At 48.6% G+C, this 14,543-nt stretch overlaps 1 protein-coding gene across 1 annotated transcript in view; it reads left to right on the top strand.

The window, feature by feature from the left end:
• Window positions 1–13,086, top strand: part of TTLL5 (tubulin tyrosine ligase like 5) — a 279,763-nt gene extending 266,677 nt beyond the window's left edge. Inside the window, exon 32 of the mRNA XM_045288172.1 lies at window positions 12,482–13,086. Within this exon, the coding sequence (XP_045144107.1) occupies window positions 12,482–12,501 (20 nt within the window). The 3' untranslated portion in view covers window positions 12,502–13,086. The remainder of the gene's footprint in view (window positions 1–12,481) is intronic.
• The last annotated feature ends 1,457 nt before the right edge of the window (window positions 13,087–14,543 follow it).

The raw sequence follows: 14,543 nt of genomic DNA, 5'->3' as shown, positions 1-14,543 counted from the left end.
TGAAGCTGTCTGATCTGGAAAATAAGGAATCTCAACAGTTAGTTAAGGCAAGATTTCCTAGGCCATGGAAAAGAGCATGCTATAGACTAGATTGAAGAGAAGGGGTGCATAATGACAGTGGGGGCGAGTGGAAGAGAGGGGGGACATTTAAAAAGTCTATTTATAACTTTATGTATGAGAACTGAAAATACATGCATAGTTTTCATAACACAAGCTACTGAAAGTAAAATTAAGCAAAATCTTAGTGGATTGTACATAAGTCATAAACAGTTGAGAAATTACTCTTAACCCTTTATTCTGTGGTTGTTCATAGGCCAAAAAAAGAAAAAGAAAGAAAAGAAATGACTTGGTGGTAGGCAAGAGAGGGGGCCAAGCAGTGGAACATAATACCCAATTTAGAAAATCAAGTGAAAGGAATAGTGGCTAACGGGCTATACGGATTCATTTGAGAGAATCTGGGGATGAAACAGCATACGTTTTCAGGAGCCTTTAGAAAGCGAATGAGAAGAACGCTACAAGCAAAGAATTGATGAACTCAAGACTCAGGACATCTGCTTTGTGGTGATAGGGAGCTGGCATCCGACCCCAGTTCTTACACCAGAGTCCCAGCGGCTTCAGCCTCTAACAGAAGTAGCACTGTCAACTGTGATTGTCTCATCAAGAGTCGTGGCAAAGCTGTCATGACTCCCACCCGGGGTAAACCAACAGCCACAGCCCTCTCTGGTCTCTTAACAGATGCCAACACGAGGCTCCCGTTACCTTTCAGAGCACTCTAAGGAGTAGCCGCAGCCCCATACGTGAGCTGGGGCTCGAGCCCCTCCTTCCTTGGGACTCTTCCGGGTGGGCCTTTATGTGGAGAGAGGAAGAAGCTGTTTCCTGTTATCTCCTATTTTCAGGATAACAAGATGACAGACTGGTTCTATGGCCCTGTTTCTGTTTCCTCACACAAAGCTGTGGAACCAGGGAGAGCTGGTGGGGCTGTCACAGGAAGACCCATACTAAAGAGGTCTCTTGACATTTGAATTGTACTACAGAAAGAGTTCCCTCGAAGCTGTTATTTTTGTTGACATGGAATAATGTCTGAGAGATGTGAAATAAAACACGGGGGGAACAATAGGTAACTTTACAGGAACAGTGAATTATTTAACGTAGCTCTGCTGCCAGTCTCAAAACTCGCACCAAACCGACCGGTCCCTGCATGGGCTGATAAGAAGGTGGGGGGAGATACTGATAGGGTTCACCGGTGAGTCATTGTGAACCCAGTTCCCTGCCGTGTATAAAATGAGCCCTCTAGCAGGAGGAAGGATCTACCAGCAAGAGCAAGGAGTGGCGCTCAGGTGTCCTCTGCCCTCCGGACAGGAGCTGGTTGGTAAACTTCCTGTATCTGAGTCCCGATAACAATCTTCAGAATGCGTTTGGACGCAAACACAAGAACCCAAGTTTTACGTGGCTCCATAATCAATGTTCGTGAGCGCCACACTCAAGCGAGCGAACAGTATGTTGCATTGGGCAAATCTACCCAAACGATGGTCCCTGTGAGGTGTTAAAAGCAAAGCTGCCGTGCTGAGCTGAGAATTAAGGTCCACCTGACGGTAGCCCTGGTATTTTCAGTGGTATATTTCAGTGCACAATGAATAAGACTGAAGCAGAATTGATGTCAATGAATTTCAGTGCCGGCAAAGAATAGTGTGCCATGGTATACCAGAAGGACAAATAAACTTCTTCTATCTTACAAGAAGCTAAACCGGATGCGCCTTAGAAACAAAGATGGTGAGACTTCATCTCACATACGCACATGTTAGGAGGAGGGAGCAGGCCCTGAAGCAGGAAATCATGCTGGGAAAGACCCTCCATGAGACGACCCGGCACCGGCACCGTGGCTACAGCAGTGAGCGGACTTCCCAGTGACTGGGAGGAGGATGGTGCCGGGTCAGCGGGTGGTTTGTTCATTGCACATAGGGTAGCTTTGAGTCAGAATTGACGTAAAGCCACAGAACCCGACTCACTCCTCAGAACAAGAGGGATTTATTTACTGACATTACTGGAAAAGGTGAGATGAATCCAAATTTCATGTGGTCACCTTTTTCTTTCTCTAGATCTGTCTCTGCCTCACATGCTCTCTCTCCATCTTTCTACTTTGTGTGTTTCTCCACCCCCCACCCCCCCATCTCTCCTGCATCAGATAACTTATGTATAGCAGAGGGGTGTGCACTGGGCCTTACCCTTCCAGCTTAATGATCCCAGCGTAAAAGAACCCTTTCCTCTTTCTAGTTCAGTGTCTGTAAATTCTAAGGGAAGACTTTGATTGGCTAGGCTTGGGTCACATGACCACCTTTTGATGCAAACTGATCAAAGGGATGAGAAATTTGCCCAGGTGTGGATCATCTGTCAACCTTTGTGATGAAGGGGGCATGAGCAACATTTGTAGTCTGGCCATCCTTGATTAGACTAGAGGAGCTGGGAGCAATGTCCCAAGGGAAGTGAAAGGATCTAAAATCAAACTGAGGGAAAGGAGGCCCGACAGACAGAAAACAATAGAGTTCCCCTGTTTTCTCCTCGTAGAGCTGTAGCATCTATTAAAAATATGTGGTTAAATGAAATAGTCCATGTAGTAAACACTTTATATTTTGTCATGTGATCAACACTGAGTATCGTTGAATAGCTTTGATACAGAGTTTAAAGGGTAATGTGTCAGGATCAGAATTTGTTGGCTTGGGGTGAGCATCTGTGAAGCAGGGATCATAATTCAGGATCAGACTAATAGGGCCTCGTTGAGGCAGAGTGGAGGGTACGGACTGGACCGTGCTAATGGAAGGTCGCTGTAAACGTGAGGCAGTTCATGAATACCTGACTTTGGTCCTGTTCAGTCCCCTAGAACAGTATCTTACTAAAATTGCTCGGCCTTCACTCTGCTGGGAGTTAAAAAGTAAGCCTTCCTGCTCAGAAGGATCCTCAAGCTCATGTTGCATTTAGCATTTGTTAATTGGGCCAAATGCTCATTGGAAATTCAAAAGGCTTCTCAGGAGGGCATGGAAGCTCCTGCCAGGCTGCGGCCTTTCAGAACTCTTGGGGTGGGGGCTGCGGAGCGAGCCCCGTGCAGCTGTGCCGGGTGCCTTCATGTCACCAGGCAGGGTTTCGTGAAAGGGATCGCATGCTCTTGCCCTCGTGTGGCTCATTCCTCCGCGCTGGCGCCGTGCCCGGGAAGGTGAGGGAGCAGCAGGTCGGCCCTCGCGCCCCAGCTGTCCCTTTCTGCTCCTGTCACTCAAGACAGAAATAAACGGACTCGTCCGCTTCCTTCTTCCCACACCAGGACGTTGCCAGAAGACACCAGGGCAGGCCTGAGCTGTCGCAAAGGCCTTCGCCACAAACCCAAGGGGCACCGTGTAGAAAACCTGTACACTTGTTGGTTACATCAGGCAGCGGATAGCGAGGGAGGTGGTTGCAGTTGCCTGGTGACACAGCTTGCGGCCCGCACCTTCCTTCGTGGCAGGGACGTCATGGTGCATTCTGCCTTCTCAACAGCGGAATGCTGTGTCAGGTGGGCCCCTGGTGAACTCGGCTTCTCCCCTTCCGGCAGCCGATGGGGAGGCAGGAGGGCTCGAGCCCGGCCCGTCCGCCCGCGTGGCTTGCTGCGTAGCGCGCGCGCGCGGGCCCTTGGCTGACTGCAAAAGCAGTGTTGGTGTCCTTGTCGAAGCCCTTTGCTCCCCAGGGTCTCCCTGCTATCCACCGCGGCCCCTCGTCGATCGAACATTGACTGACTCACTTCTGGGCACACGTTTCCATTCCCGGTGCCAGCTGTTCTGGGCCCCACGGCCGCCGGTGAGAAGTGATCTCTGCTCGCCAAGGATGTAGCGGGGGAACGAGTGATGTGGGCACACAGTGAAAAGAAAGTGCAAGCAAGACTAAGGCGACCAGACGTCCCGCTTTGGGCGGGACAGTCCCGATTTTGGGCATTTTTAAAAAGTCCCGATTTTTGGAAAGAATGCAAGACAAGCTAGGGAACGGTCTATTTGGGCCATGTAGGCCAAATTTTTCATCAAGAACCCACCCACCCCACCCCCGGTCAATGGTGTCCCACTTTAAATCTGGTCACCTTAAGCAAGACACACTCCGTGCGGGCGTTTGAATGGCTCCACACACCAGTCCTCTCGGGGACCTTCGCCCTCAGAATGAACCTGCAATGTGACCGGGCTCTTCTCTCCGGGGATGTTACTCACTGAGGCCCTCAGCACCTGCTCTCTGCACAGCAGCCGTGCCTCTGGAGGCCGGATAGCTGTCAGGCCAGACATTAAGGTTTGGAAGGGGGAGGTTTGCCATTTTACGTTAGAACCCACCCAGTAGGCTGTGTGGCTTGATGGGATGGAAAGGCTTCTCGGGGTGTGTTGGAGTCCCGGGTTCCCTACCGCTCCCTGGTCAGAGAAAAAAATCACTCAGCATCCCCTGCCTACCCCTCCCCGCCACTGGTAATAACAAACTTTTGACTGTAGCCCACACCCAGGATAAAGTGTAGGGGTCTGCTTGTACAGCCCCCTGGATCATTCCAGCATGGGGTCCCCCTCCCCTACTGTGGAGGCAGTATTCCCCACTTTGGGCAACACTGGTATAAGGAGACAGTGAGACCTATAGCCATCTGAGGGGAAAAAGACGGGGGGAGAAGTTCCAGAGTTGGTGTCCGAGTGAAAGGTTGGCTTCAAAGAGCTAGTTTGTTAAAGTCAAAGAGGAGGCTGGGTCGGGGTCTGAGCCTGCTCATAGAGGCCCTACGGCAAGCCGAACGGCGCTGTCTTCGCCACACATCCCAGTGTTGGGTCACGCAACAGAAACGAGGTTAAACGCCGTTAGAGCAAACAGGGTGATGAGGTGCGCGGGGCAGCAAGTCAGTCCCAAGGTGGGATTCACAGAAAGATGGGATCCCAGAGGGCTCATACTTTCCACATAAAGGTCCAAAACTGCCCCAGGCACTACAGAGAACCCATCTGCCGTAGACCCTGGTGCTCTGTGGTGGGGTCAGTGACTCGTCCCTGGAAATGGATCATCCCGGCTGGCTCGCATATAAATGGATCATCCCGGCTGGTCACATTCCCTACTTAAAGACTGACATTAAGGTGATCCTTAACCAAAGGGTGGGGGGGACCCTCACTACCCTCAAGTTGATTCCAGCTCACGGCAGCTAGTGGCATTGTGGGTTATACGTTGAGCTGCTAACCACAAAGCCTGCAGTTCGAACATCCCCCCATCGCCCCAAGGAAGAGAGGAAGCTTTCTGCTTCCATAAGAATTTATGGCACACTAACGCTCACACGCAATGTGTCTTGCTTGCACTTTGGAAACCCAAAGGGGCACTTCTCTGTCTTATAGGGTCACTGTGACATGGAGTGACCCTTAGCTGGTCCCAAACCCCAAACACCAAACCTGTCAATAAGTCGATTCCAACTCATTTGCCCCCACAGCACGGTAGAACTGAACTCCCTACGGTTTCTGAGACTGTGAATCGTTATGGGAGCAGACAGCCTCGTCTTTCTCCCATGAAGCATCTTGGGGGTTTGAACGACCGACCTGGCGATTGGCAGCCCCATGTGTAAGCCATCATGCCACCAGGGCAGATCCTCTCTATATGACTCCTTCAACCTAAGCCTCAATAAGTCCAACAGGTAAAATTCTTCTCAAGAAATGGGAAGTTCATGATTCAAAACCAAGCGCGGGCACATGACACCACAAGGAAAAGCCAGCACACGCGAAACAGACACTGAAGGCACCCGTAGGATAGTTGTGACAGACAGCACGCACACGCGCACGCTTCACCGAGCCCAGTGAAAAACCCTCTCAGGTTAATAAGCACTTACATATGATACACAGAGCACAGACAATAACAGAACATTCAGATAAAAGGGATAGCACCAACTTTTTAAAAACTGTGTGCTTCGAAGGGACTCCATCAAAAAGCAAAACAACCCCGAGAACAGAGTTGTGTTTTGTTGTTTTGTTTTTCAAAGCAAATCTGAGAAAGAACTGGTTTCTAGAATACACGAAGAACTCTAAGTTCTAACTACCTAATCAGAAAGACAATCCAGTTTGTAAATAGGCAAAGGACGTGAATAGACATTTCTCTAGAGAGGTACACGAATGGAAAGATGCTGTGTATCAGCAGCCATCAGGGAAATACGAACAGCACACAGGACCCCCTCGAGCTGATGGCGGTGAAAGCAATCGTTGAACAAGTTTGGGTGAGGAGGTGAAGAAGTGGGGATGAAATGTGGTATGGATCATGCTGGTAACTGGGGAAAGTTTGTCAGTTCTTCAAACGTTCCCACGTAATGTTGCTACTACTGTATTTACACCTATTGTGCTACATTTGCACAGTGAAAGCGCACTTTCACTCCTAGGTATATGATGACGCTTCGGAAAGCTCATGGAACAGTGTCCGTTTTCGTTTCGTTCCTCCACGGAAGCTTTTCACGTCGCCGCACTTGCCCACGAGAAGTGAAACCTACTGCAGGGAGCCTTCAGAGGGAGGTTACGGCAGCATTGTCCCTACTAGCCTGGAGGGGGGAAACGGCTTACACGTTAGCTGAGGAGTCTGTAAATAAATGGCCTGTCGTCACAAAGAGACAAATGGGTTCAGTAGTTCTCAAGTTGAAAAAACTGAAGGAGCAATTCAAGCCTCAAATTGCAACGTTGAGGGATTTTATAGACAAGATATTGAATAAAACGGGGAGCAAAGACTTGTGCACTAATGCACACCGCAACGCTATTCACGTTGGCTAAAAAGTGAAAGAAAAAAACTAATGCCCATCCACAAACAAACAGATAAACAAAACGTGGCTCATGCAGACCATATAATACTATCCTGCAGAAGGATAAAGGGTGTTTTGATCCATGCTGCAGTATGATGGAGTGTGAAGACATCAAGTCAAGCAAAATAAGTCAGTCACAAAAAAACATGATGTGACCGTACTTACATAAAAAGGGAAGAAAAGACAAATGCATGTCTGTGTAAAAGTCAAAGTGATCAGTGGTTCCCAAGGGCATGAGTGGGGCAAAGGAAGGCTAGCAGTGATGGGGAATCGCACTAATGTAGAGCCCCTCAATTACCGCAGTCATTGGCGATAACTTGCACTCTTACAGAAAATTGCATCGGCAAGAAGTGGGGTGCTACGTGCCGAGGGGCTCGAAAAGATGGGCTGAAACGTCCATTATCTTTTCTTTCTTTTTTTTTAATCTTTTACTTTCATTTCTCTGCGAGCTTCTTGAAGCCCCCTAGTCTAGGGGGTTAAACCAGAACAAGAGCAGCTGTTGGGGGTGCTCTGTACGGCCAAGCATCTCGTGGGATGTGGCTCCTTGGTTTGCAGGTACCACCGTGGTCTCATGGGACAGCCCAGTGAACTGGTCTGATCACGTTTCCTGCTTCTGTTCATCGTGCTCACTGAGTAGTGCCTGAGACCCTAAATGCGTGCAAGCCACCATCCAAGGCGTACCAATTGGTCTCTGTGCCTGGAGCACAGAGGGAGGAGGAGAATCAGAGAGTTGTTGTTGTGTTGCTGTTGTCAGTTGCCTTCGAGTCAGTTCCGTCCCATAGCAACCTCAGGCACAACAGAATGACACCCTGCCCTGCCCCGCACCATCCTCACAATCGTCTCCATGTTTGAGCACGTGGTTGCCGCCACAGTGTCAGCCCATCTCCTTGACTGCTTTACCACATAGAACCTTCTCCACAGACTGGTCTCTTCCTGACAGGTCCAAAGTATGTAAGACAAAGTCTCACCATCCATGCCCCTAAGGAGCACCCTGCCGTACTTCTTCCAAGACAGATGTGTTTGTCCACGGAACTTCCAATATTCATCTCCAGCATCACAATTCACATGCATCGAGCCTTCTTGGGTCCTCGTTATTCAATGCCCAACTTTCACCTACATATGAGGCAGTAGAAAATACAGTGAACCCTCTTCAACTTCCGCGGCTTCACTCTATCGCGGTTTTTGCGTAACAGCGCATGCTCTGTAATTACTGCCACTGATTGGCTCATACTGTACACGCTTCTGTCTGCATCGCTACGTATCGGAACTACGTATCAGATGCATTTTTGCTTTTGTACAGTGTACTGTAATTGTTTGCGATTTTTAAGAAATTTTATCTAAGCCCTATGATGGCTCCTAAACGAGCTGCTTCTTCTAAGCCTTCTGACAATAAAAATAAGTGCCAGAGGAAGATGCTCACCATCCAGGGAAAGGTAAAACTTTTGGATATGATCAAAGATGGCAAGAAAATCGTGGAGGTTGCACGCCATTTCGACTTGAATGAGTCTTCCGTTCGCTTCTTCCGTTCGCTCCATCCGTAAAGAGGAAAAAAACATCCGTGCTACGGCTACTTTCACTTATAAATGATAATTGTAACATCCAAAATGTTTTACTGTATTTTCCCTTTTTCGTTTAATAAATTGGGTAATACAAGTGTAATGGTGACTAAAGGGTGTTTTTTCATGTCCTCTATGCTCTAACTACGAAAATATTTGATTTACAAATAAGGAATCCTACTTAGCGGAATTTCATTTATCACAGTAGGGTCTAGAACCAATTAACCGCAATAAACGAGGGTTCACTGTACCACGACTTGGGTCACACACCTTAGTCCTCAATACTCGAAAGAGGTCTTGTGCAGTAGATTTACACAATGCAACTCTAATTTTGATCTCTTAACTGCTGCTTCCATGAGCATTGATTATGGATCCAAGCAAGACAGAATCCTTGATCACTTCTATCTTTTCTCCATTTCCCATGATACTACCTTTCGGTCCAATTGTGAAGGTTTTGGTTTTCTCTAAATTGAGTGATAATCCACACTGAAGGCTTCAATCCTTGATCTTCATCAGCAAGTGCTTTCATTCCTCCTCGATTTCAACAAGCAAGGTGGTAGTATCTGCATATCACCTTCCTTCAACCCCAGCGTCACACTCTTTTTCATATAAGCCAGGTTTTCTGATGATTGGCTCAACGCACAGATTGACGAAGTATGGAGAGAGGATACAGCCCCGACGCACACCTTTCCAGATTTTAAACCATGCAGTCTCCCCTTGTTCTGTTCATACAACCGCCTCTTGATCCAGGCACAAGTTGTGCATGAGCACAATGACGTGTTCTGGGATTCCCATTCTCAAGGTTATCCACAGGCAAATGCTGTGACACAGTCAGTAAGACACAAGTAAACGTCTTCCTGGTAGTCTCAGCTTTCAGCCAAGATCCCTCAGACATCAGTAATAATATCCCTGTTCCACATCCTCTTCTGAATCGGGCCTGGAAGATTAGGACAATGGTTCTCAACCTTCCTCATGCCAAAACCCTTTAATACAGTTCCTTATGTGGTGGTGACACCCCCCCCCACCCCCCACCCCCCCGCAACCATAGAATTATTTTTGTTGCTACTTCATCACCGTCATTTTGCTACTGATATGGATCGGCGACCCAGGTTGAGAACTGCTGGAATGGGAGGAAGATACGACAATCGTAGAAGTTTGCTGTCCTTACTGATCATTTTAACCAAAGATCCCATAGGAAAATTTTGGTGAAAACAGGAAAAATACAAAGCAAAATGCCAACTAGTTGTGTACTTTCTGGAGCCATAGAAGGTAGGTGAACCTCTGAAAACATTTTCTTGAGGTCATTTTAAACCTTAAACCAAAAATATCCCCTGGAGTCATCTTAAAAGCCAAAAAAATAGCTTAACAAGTTTTAAAAGTCTGCCCTCTGCATTGTGCCCTTTTAAGAACTACCTTGATGGGATCCCCTTGGAAAGGGAGCTAGAGAGAGTGAAGAGGAACCCGAGGTGGCGGTGAGCCTGTGTTGACATGGGAGAAACCACTCCGAAATGGAGAGTGAGAACGGCCGTAAACCTGAACTGATGTGTGTTTGGCTGTGTATAACCTCAACAAGAACAGTTTTAAATGTAAAGAAAAATTCACATATCAAAAGGAATTTATTCAGTTATTTTAGGAGGTAGCATAAGATCATGAGCCGATGGATTTGAAGGAAGAAGTTCAAATGACACCGAAGGCATTGTGGAAAAATAAGGCTACGGCAATTGATGGAATACCCGTGGAGTTATATCAAGGAACAGCTCCATCACTGGAAGTGATCACATGTCTGTGCCAGGAAATGTGGACTACAGCCACGTGGTCAGCCAATTGGAAGGGAGCCATATTTGTACCCCTTCAAAAGAAAAGCAATCCAACAAAATGCAGAGATTACTAAATAATATCACTGACTGTGCTCAAGGTAGTTTAAAAATGATTTTACCAGTACATCCACAGGGAACTGCCAGGATTCAAGCTTGATTCAGAAGAGGACGTGGAACAAGAGCTCTCATTGCTAATGTCAGCTAGATCTTGGCTTGACTGAAAGCAGAATATACTAGAAAAATGTATGGCTGTGTGGATCATAACACATTCTGGATAATACTGTGAAGTGGGAATTGCAGAACTGCATTCAAATGGAACCAGTACTTAGACAAAGAATCAGTTCTTTGACCAGACAAGAGGACTGTCTATGGTTTACAATCAAGGAAAGTGTGCATCAGAGTTGTATCCTTGCACCATACTTACCCAGTCTGTATACTGAGCAAATAACTCAAGCAGCTGAGCTGTATGAAGAAGAATGTAATATCAGGACTGGAGGCAGGCTCGTTTAACAACCTGTAACATGCAGGTGACAGCAAAGAGAACTCCAAACCCTTACTGATGACGATTAAGCACCATGCGCAGCCTTCTGTCTGATTGTACGTCCCCATAAGGCAAACAGAAACCCTCCCAGCTGGCTCAGGAGACAGCATCGTGAGAAATGCAGAAACTACTGGAGTTGTCAAAACCTCATTCTCGTTGAATTTGTAGTCAACTCAATGGCATCAAGCAACAAATCCACACAATGGGACATAGTTCAGCCCTAAAAAGAAATAGAATTGCTTCTTTGCCATTTGGCTAAGATCAAGTGCAAGAGGAAATGGAGCCCAACTGACACATGCTAAAACTTGTTAAGCGCTGCAAGCCAACCCCAGAGGACCACCTATCGTATCATTGCATTCATACGACATGCCCGGGCTGGGGCACGCTGTAGAGACAGGAAGTAGATTTGTGGTCACCAAGGTTGGGAGAACAGGGAGCTTGATGGTGATGGCTAAGCATCTTTGGGTTTCCTTTTGGATAATGAAGCTATCCTAAACCTTATTGTGATGATGGATGTTCTAAAAGCCACTGAAGTTTATACATCCAATGGGTGGATTGTATGATATGTGACTCACAGCTCACTAACGCTGTTAAAATAGACCAGCTCGGTGGGGAAAAGGGCAAAAAAACGTGCCCAAGCATTTCACACGGGTGCCCATTAGAGAGCTGACGAGATTTCTTGCCCAACCTCCCTCCCACGTCAGAAACTGCTCATTAAAACCCCAGTGGGCTGCGCCAATCCCCAGATTGGCCCATGGCCATTATTTCGAGAGGTTGAAGATGGAAGGATTTATGACCCAGCAACCCCACTCTTCCACGCCTGCCTAGATACATTGCTTGAGTTTGACAGCACGCTGTGACTGCTCTGGAGATGAGCTCGAAGAGGCTCATGCCCGCTGCGCCTCAGTGTGGAATTGTGGGCCGACATCCAAGGAGGACACGAGGTTGGCCGGGAAATGGGAGTTGAAAGACAAAGGAACCTTCTCACAAGATTCTGGAAGCTCCCTCCTAAGCTTATGTAGTAGGCAAATTTGCCTCTGGAAACACGATCCAAAGGGGATCCAGTAGCAGTACGAAGAGGGGACAGGGTTCTTCGGGGCAGTGAGTATGTTTGACGTCAAAGAGGAGGAGCCACTCAGGGAAGGAGGAGGGAGGATGGTTATACATGGAGAATGTAATCAGTGTCTCGGAAATGAGGCTGTCGGCGTTGTATATGATGAATTGATAAGTTATACTGTATGCATTTGATACTTACACTAAAGACAGATGTTTAAGAGGGGGAAGGACAGATGGCTAAACACTAAAGTCAGGGTCATCAGAATACGAGGCTGTGGACCGGTCTCGCAGAGGCTTCAAGGTTAACAGTAAGATTGACGGATGGTGGGCATGAAGGCGTAGCCGTGGGGGCGGTGGGCTGAAAGCACAATATGATCAGACTATAGGACATTGAGGGAAGATGTGGAAAAACCCAAAAGCCTATATAGAAGGGGTCCATGTAGTTGGATGGTTGTCAGTGATGGTGACCCTGTGTTTCCAGCGAAGCTCACAGGGGTGGCATCTTCTGTCGACGAGCTAAAGGGACGGATTGTTTTCAACCTGGAAAAGGAAACGCTGAGCAGTACATCCACAGCGAAAGGAGACACCCGCCCCCTCCCCCGGTTTCTAAGGAACGCGGTTGAACCTCAACTTCTCCATCCCTCGGGGATGTGACCACACGTTACCGCCTGTGAGTCGGGCCCTCATTTCAGTGACTGAGCAGTCACCTTTGTCATTTCAGATCCTGTTCACACTAAATGATGAATCACACTTGGAGGAAGGACAACACACCCTGATCCTGGTCACGTGGCTGAGAGTGCTACAGGGGCGCCGCCATGTTTGGGGTGGGGGCTGCCCCAGAGTCCCCAACTGTCTTCCAGCCCAAGTGGTGGGAGGTGGTTGCCCGTCAGCCAGGCCAGACTGGCTGGGACGACGACAAAGCAAAGCAGCTGGGTTCTGTTGAGCCTTGGCCATGGGGACGTCACTGACGCACTTCCCTGCCAGGGCACCTGTGCTTCTAGACTTCCTGTATTCCTCCCGCTCCCCAACCCTGCTACCCAACAGAGGCGATATAAACCAGGCTCTTTGGCTATTTGCATTTGGCTTCCGCGTCTTTTCCAGATTGCAGTGTTAAAGCTCTATCTTCTCCCCATCACCTCCTACCAAAGGCCTGCATCCCTTTCCAAAGGGGTGAGGGGAGAGGGGACACCCCCTCACCCACTGCCCCCCGTATTGCCAGGGACTCCGTCTCAGGGTCAAGGAGAGGCACTGCTGACCAAGGGAGCCAGGGAAAGGCATCCTTTGGAATTACTAATTTCTAAGATTAATAAAATAATTCTATTTTTAGTTTCTTTTTTTTTTCTGGGCCTCCCCCCCCCCCCCCCATTTTCTAATTTCTCAACCTTTGGAATTCACGAGAAAGATGGGAACAAGACCAGCTTCTCATTTCAGCACACCGGGCATTTTGGGAACTTCATTTTCAGAGTGTGAACTATAAAGAGATAGTTTACATTCACATATTGTTGCAGCCAATGGTGGGGCAGTTCCCACTCCCCAGGGGCAGTTCCCACACTGCACTGGAGGAGCCTGGGAAGTCCACATGTCTCCATACTCGGGTGCACGGCAGGCTCCCCCCATCTGCAGTTTCCCTGAGCTGTTCATCAAATGGCTGCACCTGGGCCCACTGTTTGCTCTCTTGCCTGGCCCTCTGCACTCACGGTTCCTCATCAGTCCCACGTTCTCCCCCTGGTTTCTACGAGAAAAGGCTGGAGGTTGGGCCCCTGAGCCCACTGAAGAACTGACTGCACTGCTTTGGAGGAGTTCAGGGGTGCGAATGTAGGTTCTGAGGTTTCTACAAGATGTTATAGACCCAGAATCGGAATCCCAAAAGAAAACTGATACCCAAAGAGGCAGCGACAAAAGGACTTGTTTTATTACCATCCAGTGCTTTGGGCAGACTGGGGCATTTGCTGCTAGTGAGGGAGGAGGCTGAGATCCATTGGCTGCGGGGGAGAGGAAAAGATATATTTTAAATACTCTTAGGATTTGGGGGCTGTAGTTTGAGGAGCATCTTCACTGTTGGCTCATTTGGTTGTCAATTGTGAGGAGACAAATAGGGTTTCTCCATGGCATCCTGCTGCTGAGTAGCCCTAACTGGGAAAGGGATTTGGGGAGGCCTACCTTACAGACCCATGTAAAAGAAGTTAGACCCACTGGAGGGCTTGGAATTACGTAGTAACCAATCACAACGGCCCAGCAGCCAATCTGCACTGATCCTCAGGCAAAGGGCTCACTGCGGGCACTCGGTGCTGTTTAGATGCTAAGACCGGACTCCAGATCTTTGCTTTCACTGACCCAGGTCCTTCCCAAGCCGCCTGGTCAGACAGAACCGCCCCACCGGGCTCCTCTGTAGGAGCGGATGGCCAGGCCTTTCTCCTGTGGAACCCTGGTGGATCCAGGCCACCAGCCTTTCAGATGGCAAGCACGCACTTACTCCTTGTAGCAGCAGGGCTCCCTGCCATCCACAGTGAGCATTTGTGATGGACACATCATGGTCCACGCTTCTGCAGTGCCTCATAAGTTGGGTGTGGGCCGGCCCTGGACTACAGCTGATTCAGGAGAGCACTGTGCGATCAATAGGACATTTGGCACCTGAGGGGACTGCATTCTTCCGGGGCGAACCCCGGGCAACACATCTGGCTGATGGTTCACTGGTAGGAACCACAGGCCAGTGTTCCCGGCCAGGCTGACCTCAAGGTCGGGGAAGACAGGAGATGGTGTGTATGAAGGCTCTTCCTAATTTA

The sequence above is a fragment of the Echinops telfairi genome, unplaced genomic scaffold, assembly GCF_000313985.2.
Source record: "Echinops telfairi isolate 266 unplaced genomic scaffold, ASM31398v2 ScPeMD7_18;HRSCAF=68, whole genome shotgun sequence".
Classification (NCBI taxonomy): domain Eukaryota; kingdom Metazoa; phylum Chordata; class Mammalia; order Afrosoricida; family Tenrecidae; genus Echinops; species Echinops telfairi.
This window is presented reverse-complemented; position numbering and strand designations above follow the sequence as displayed.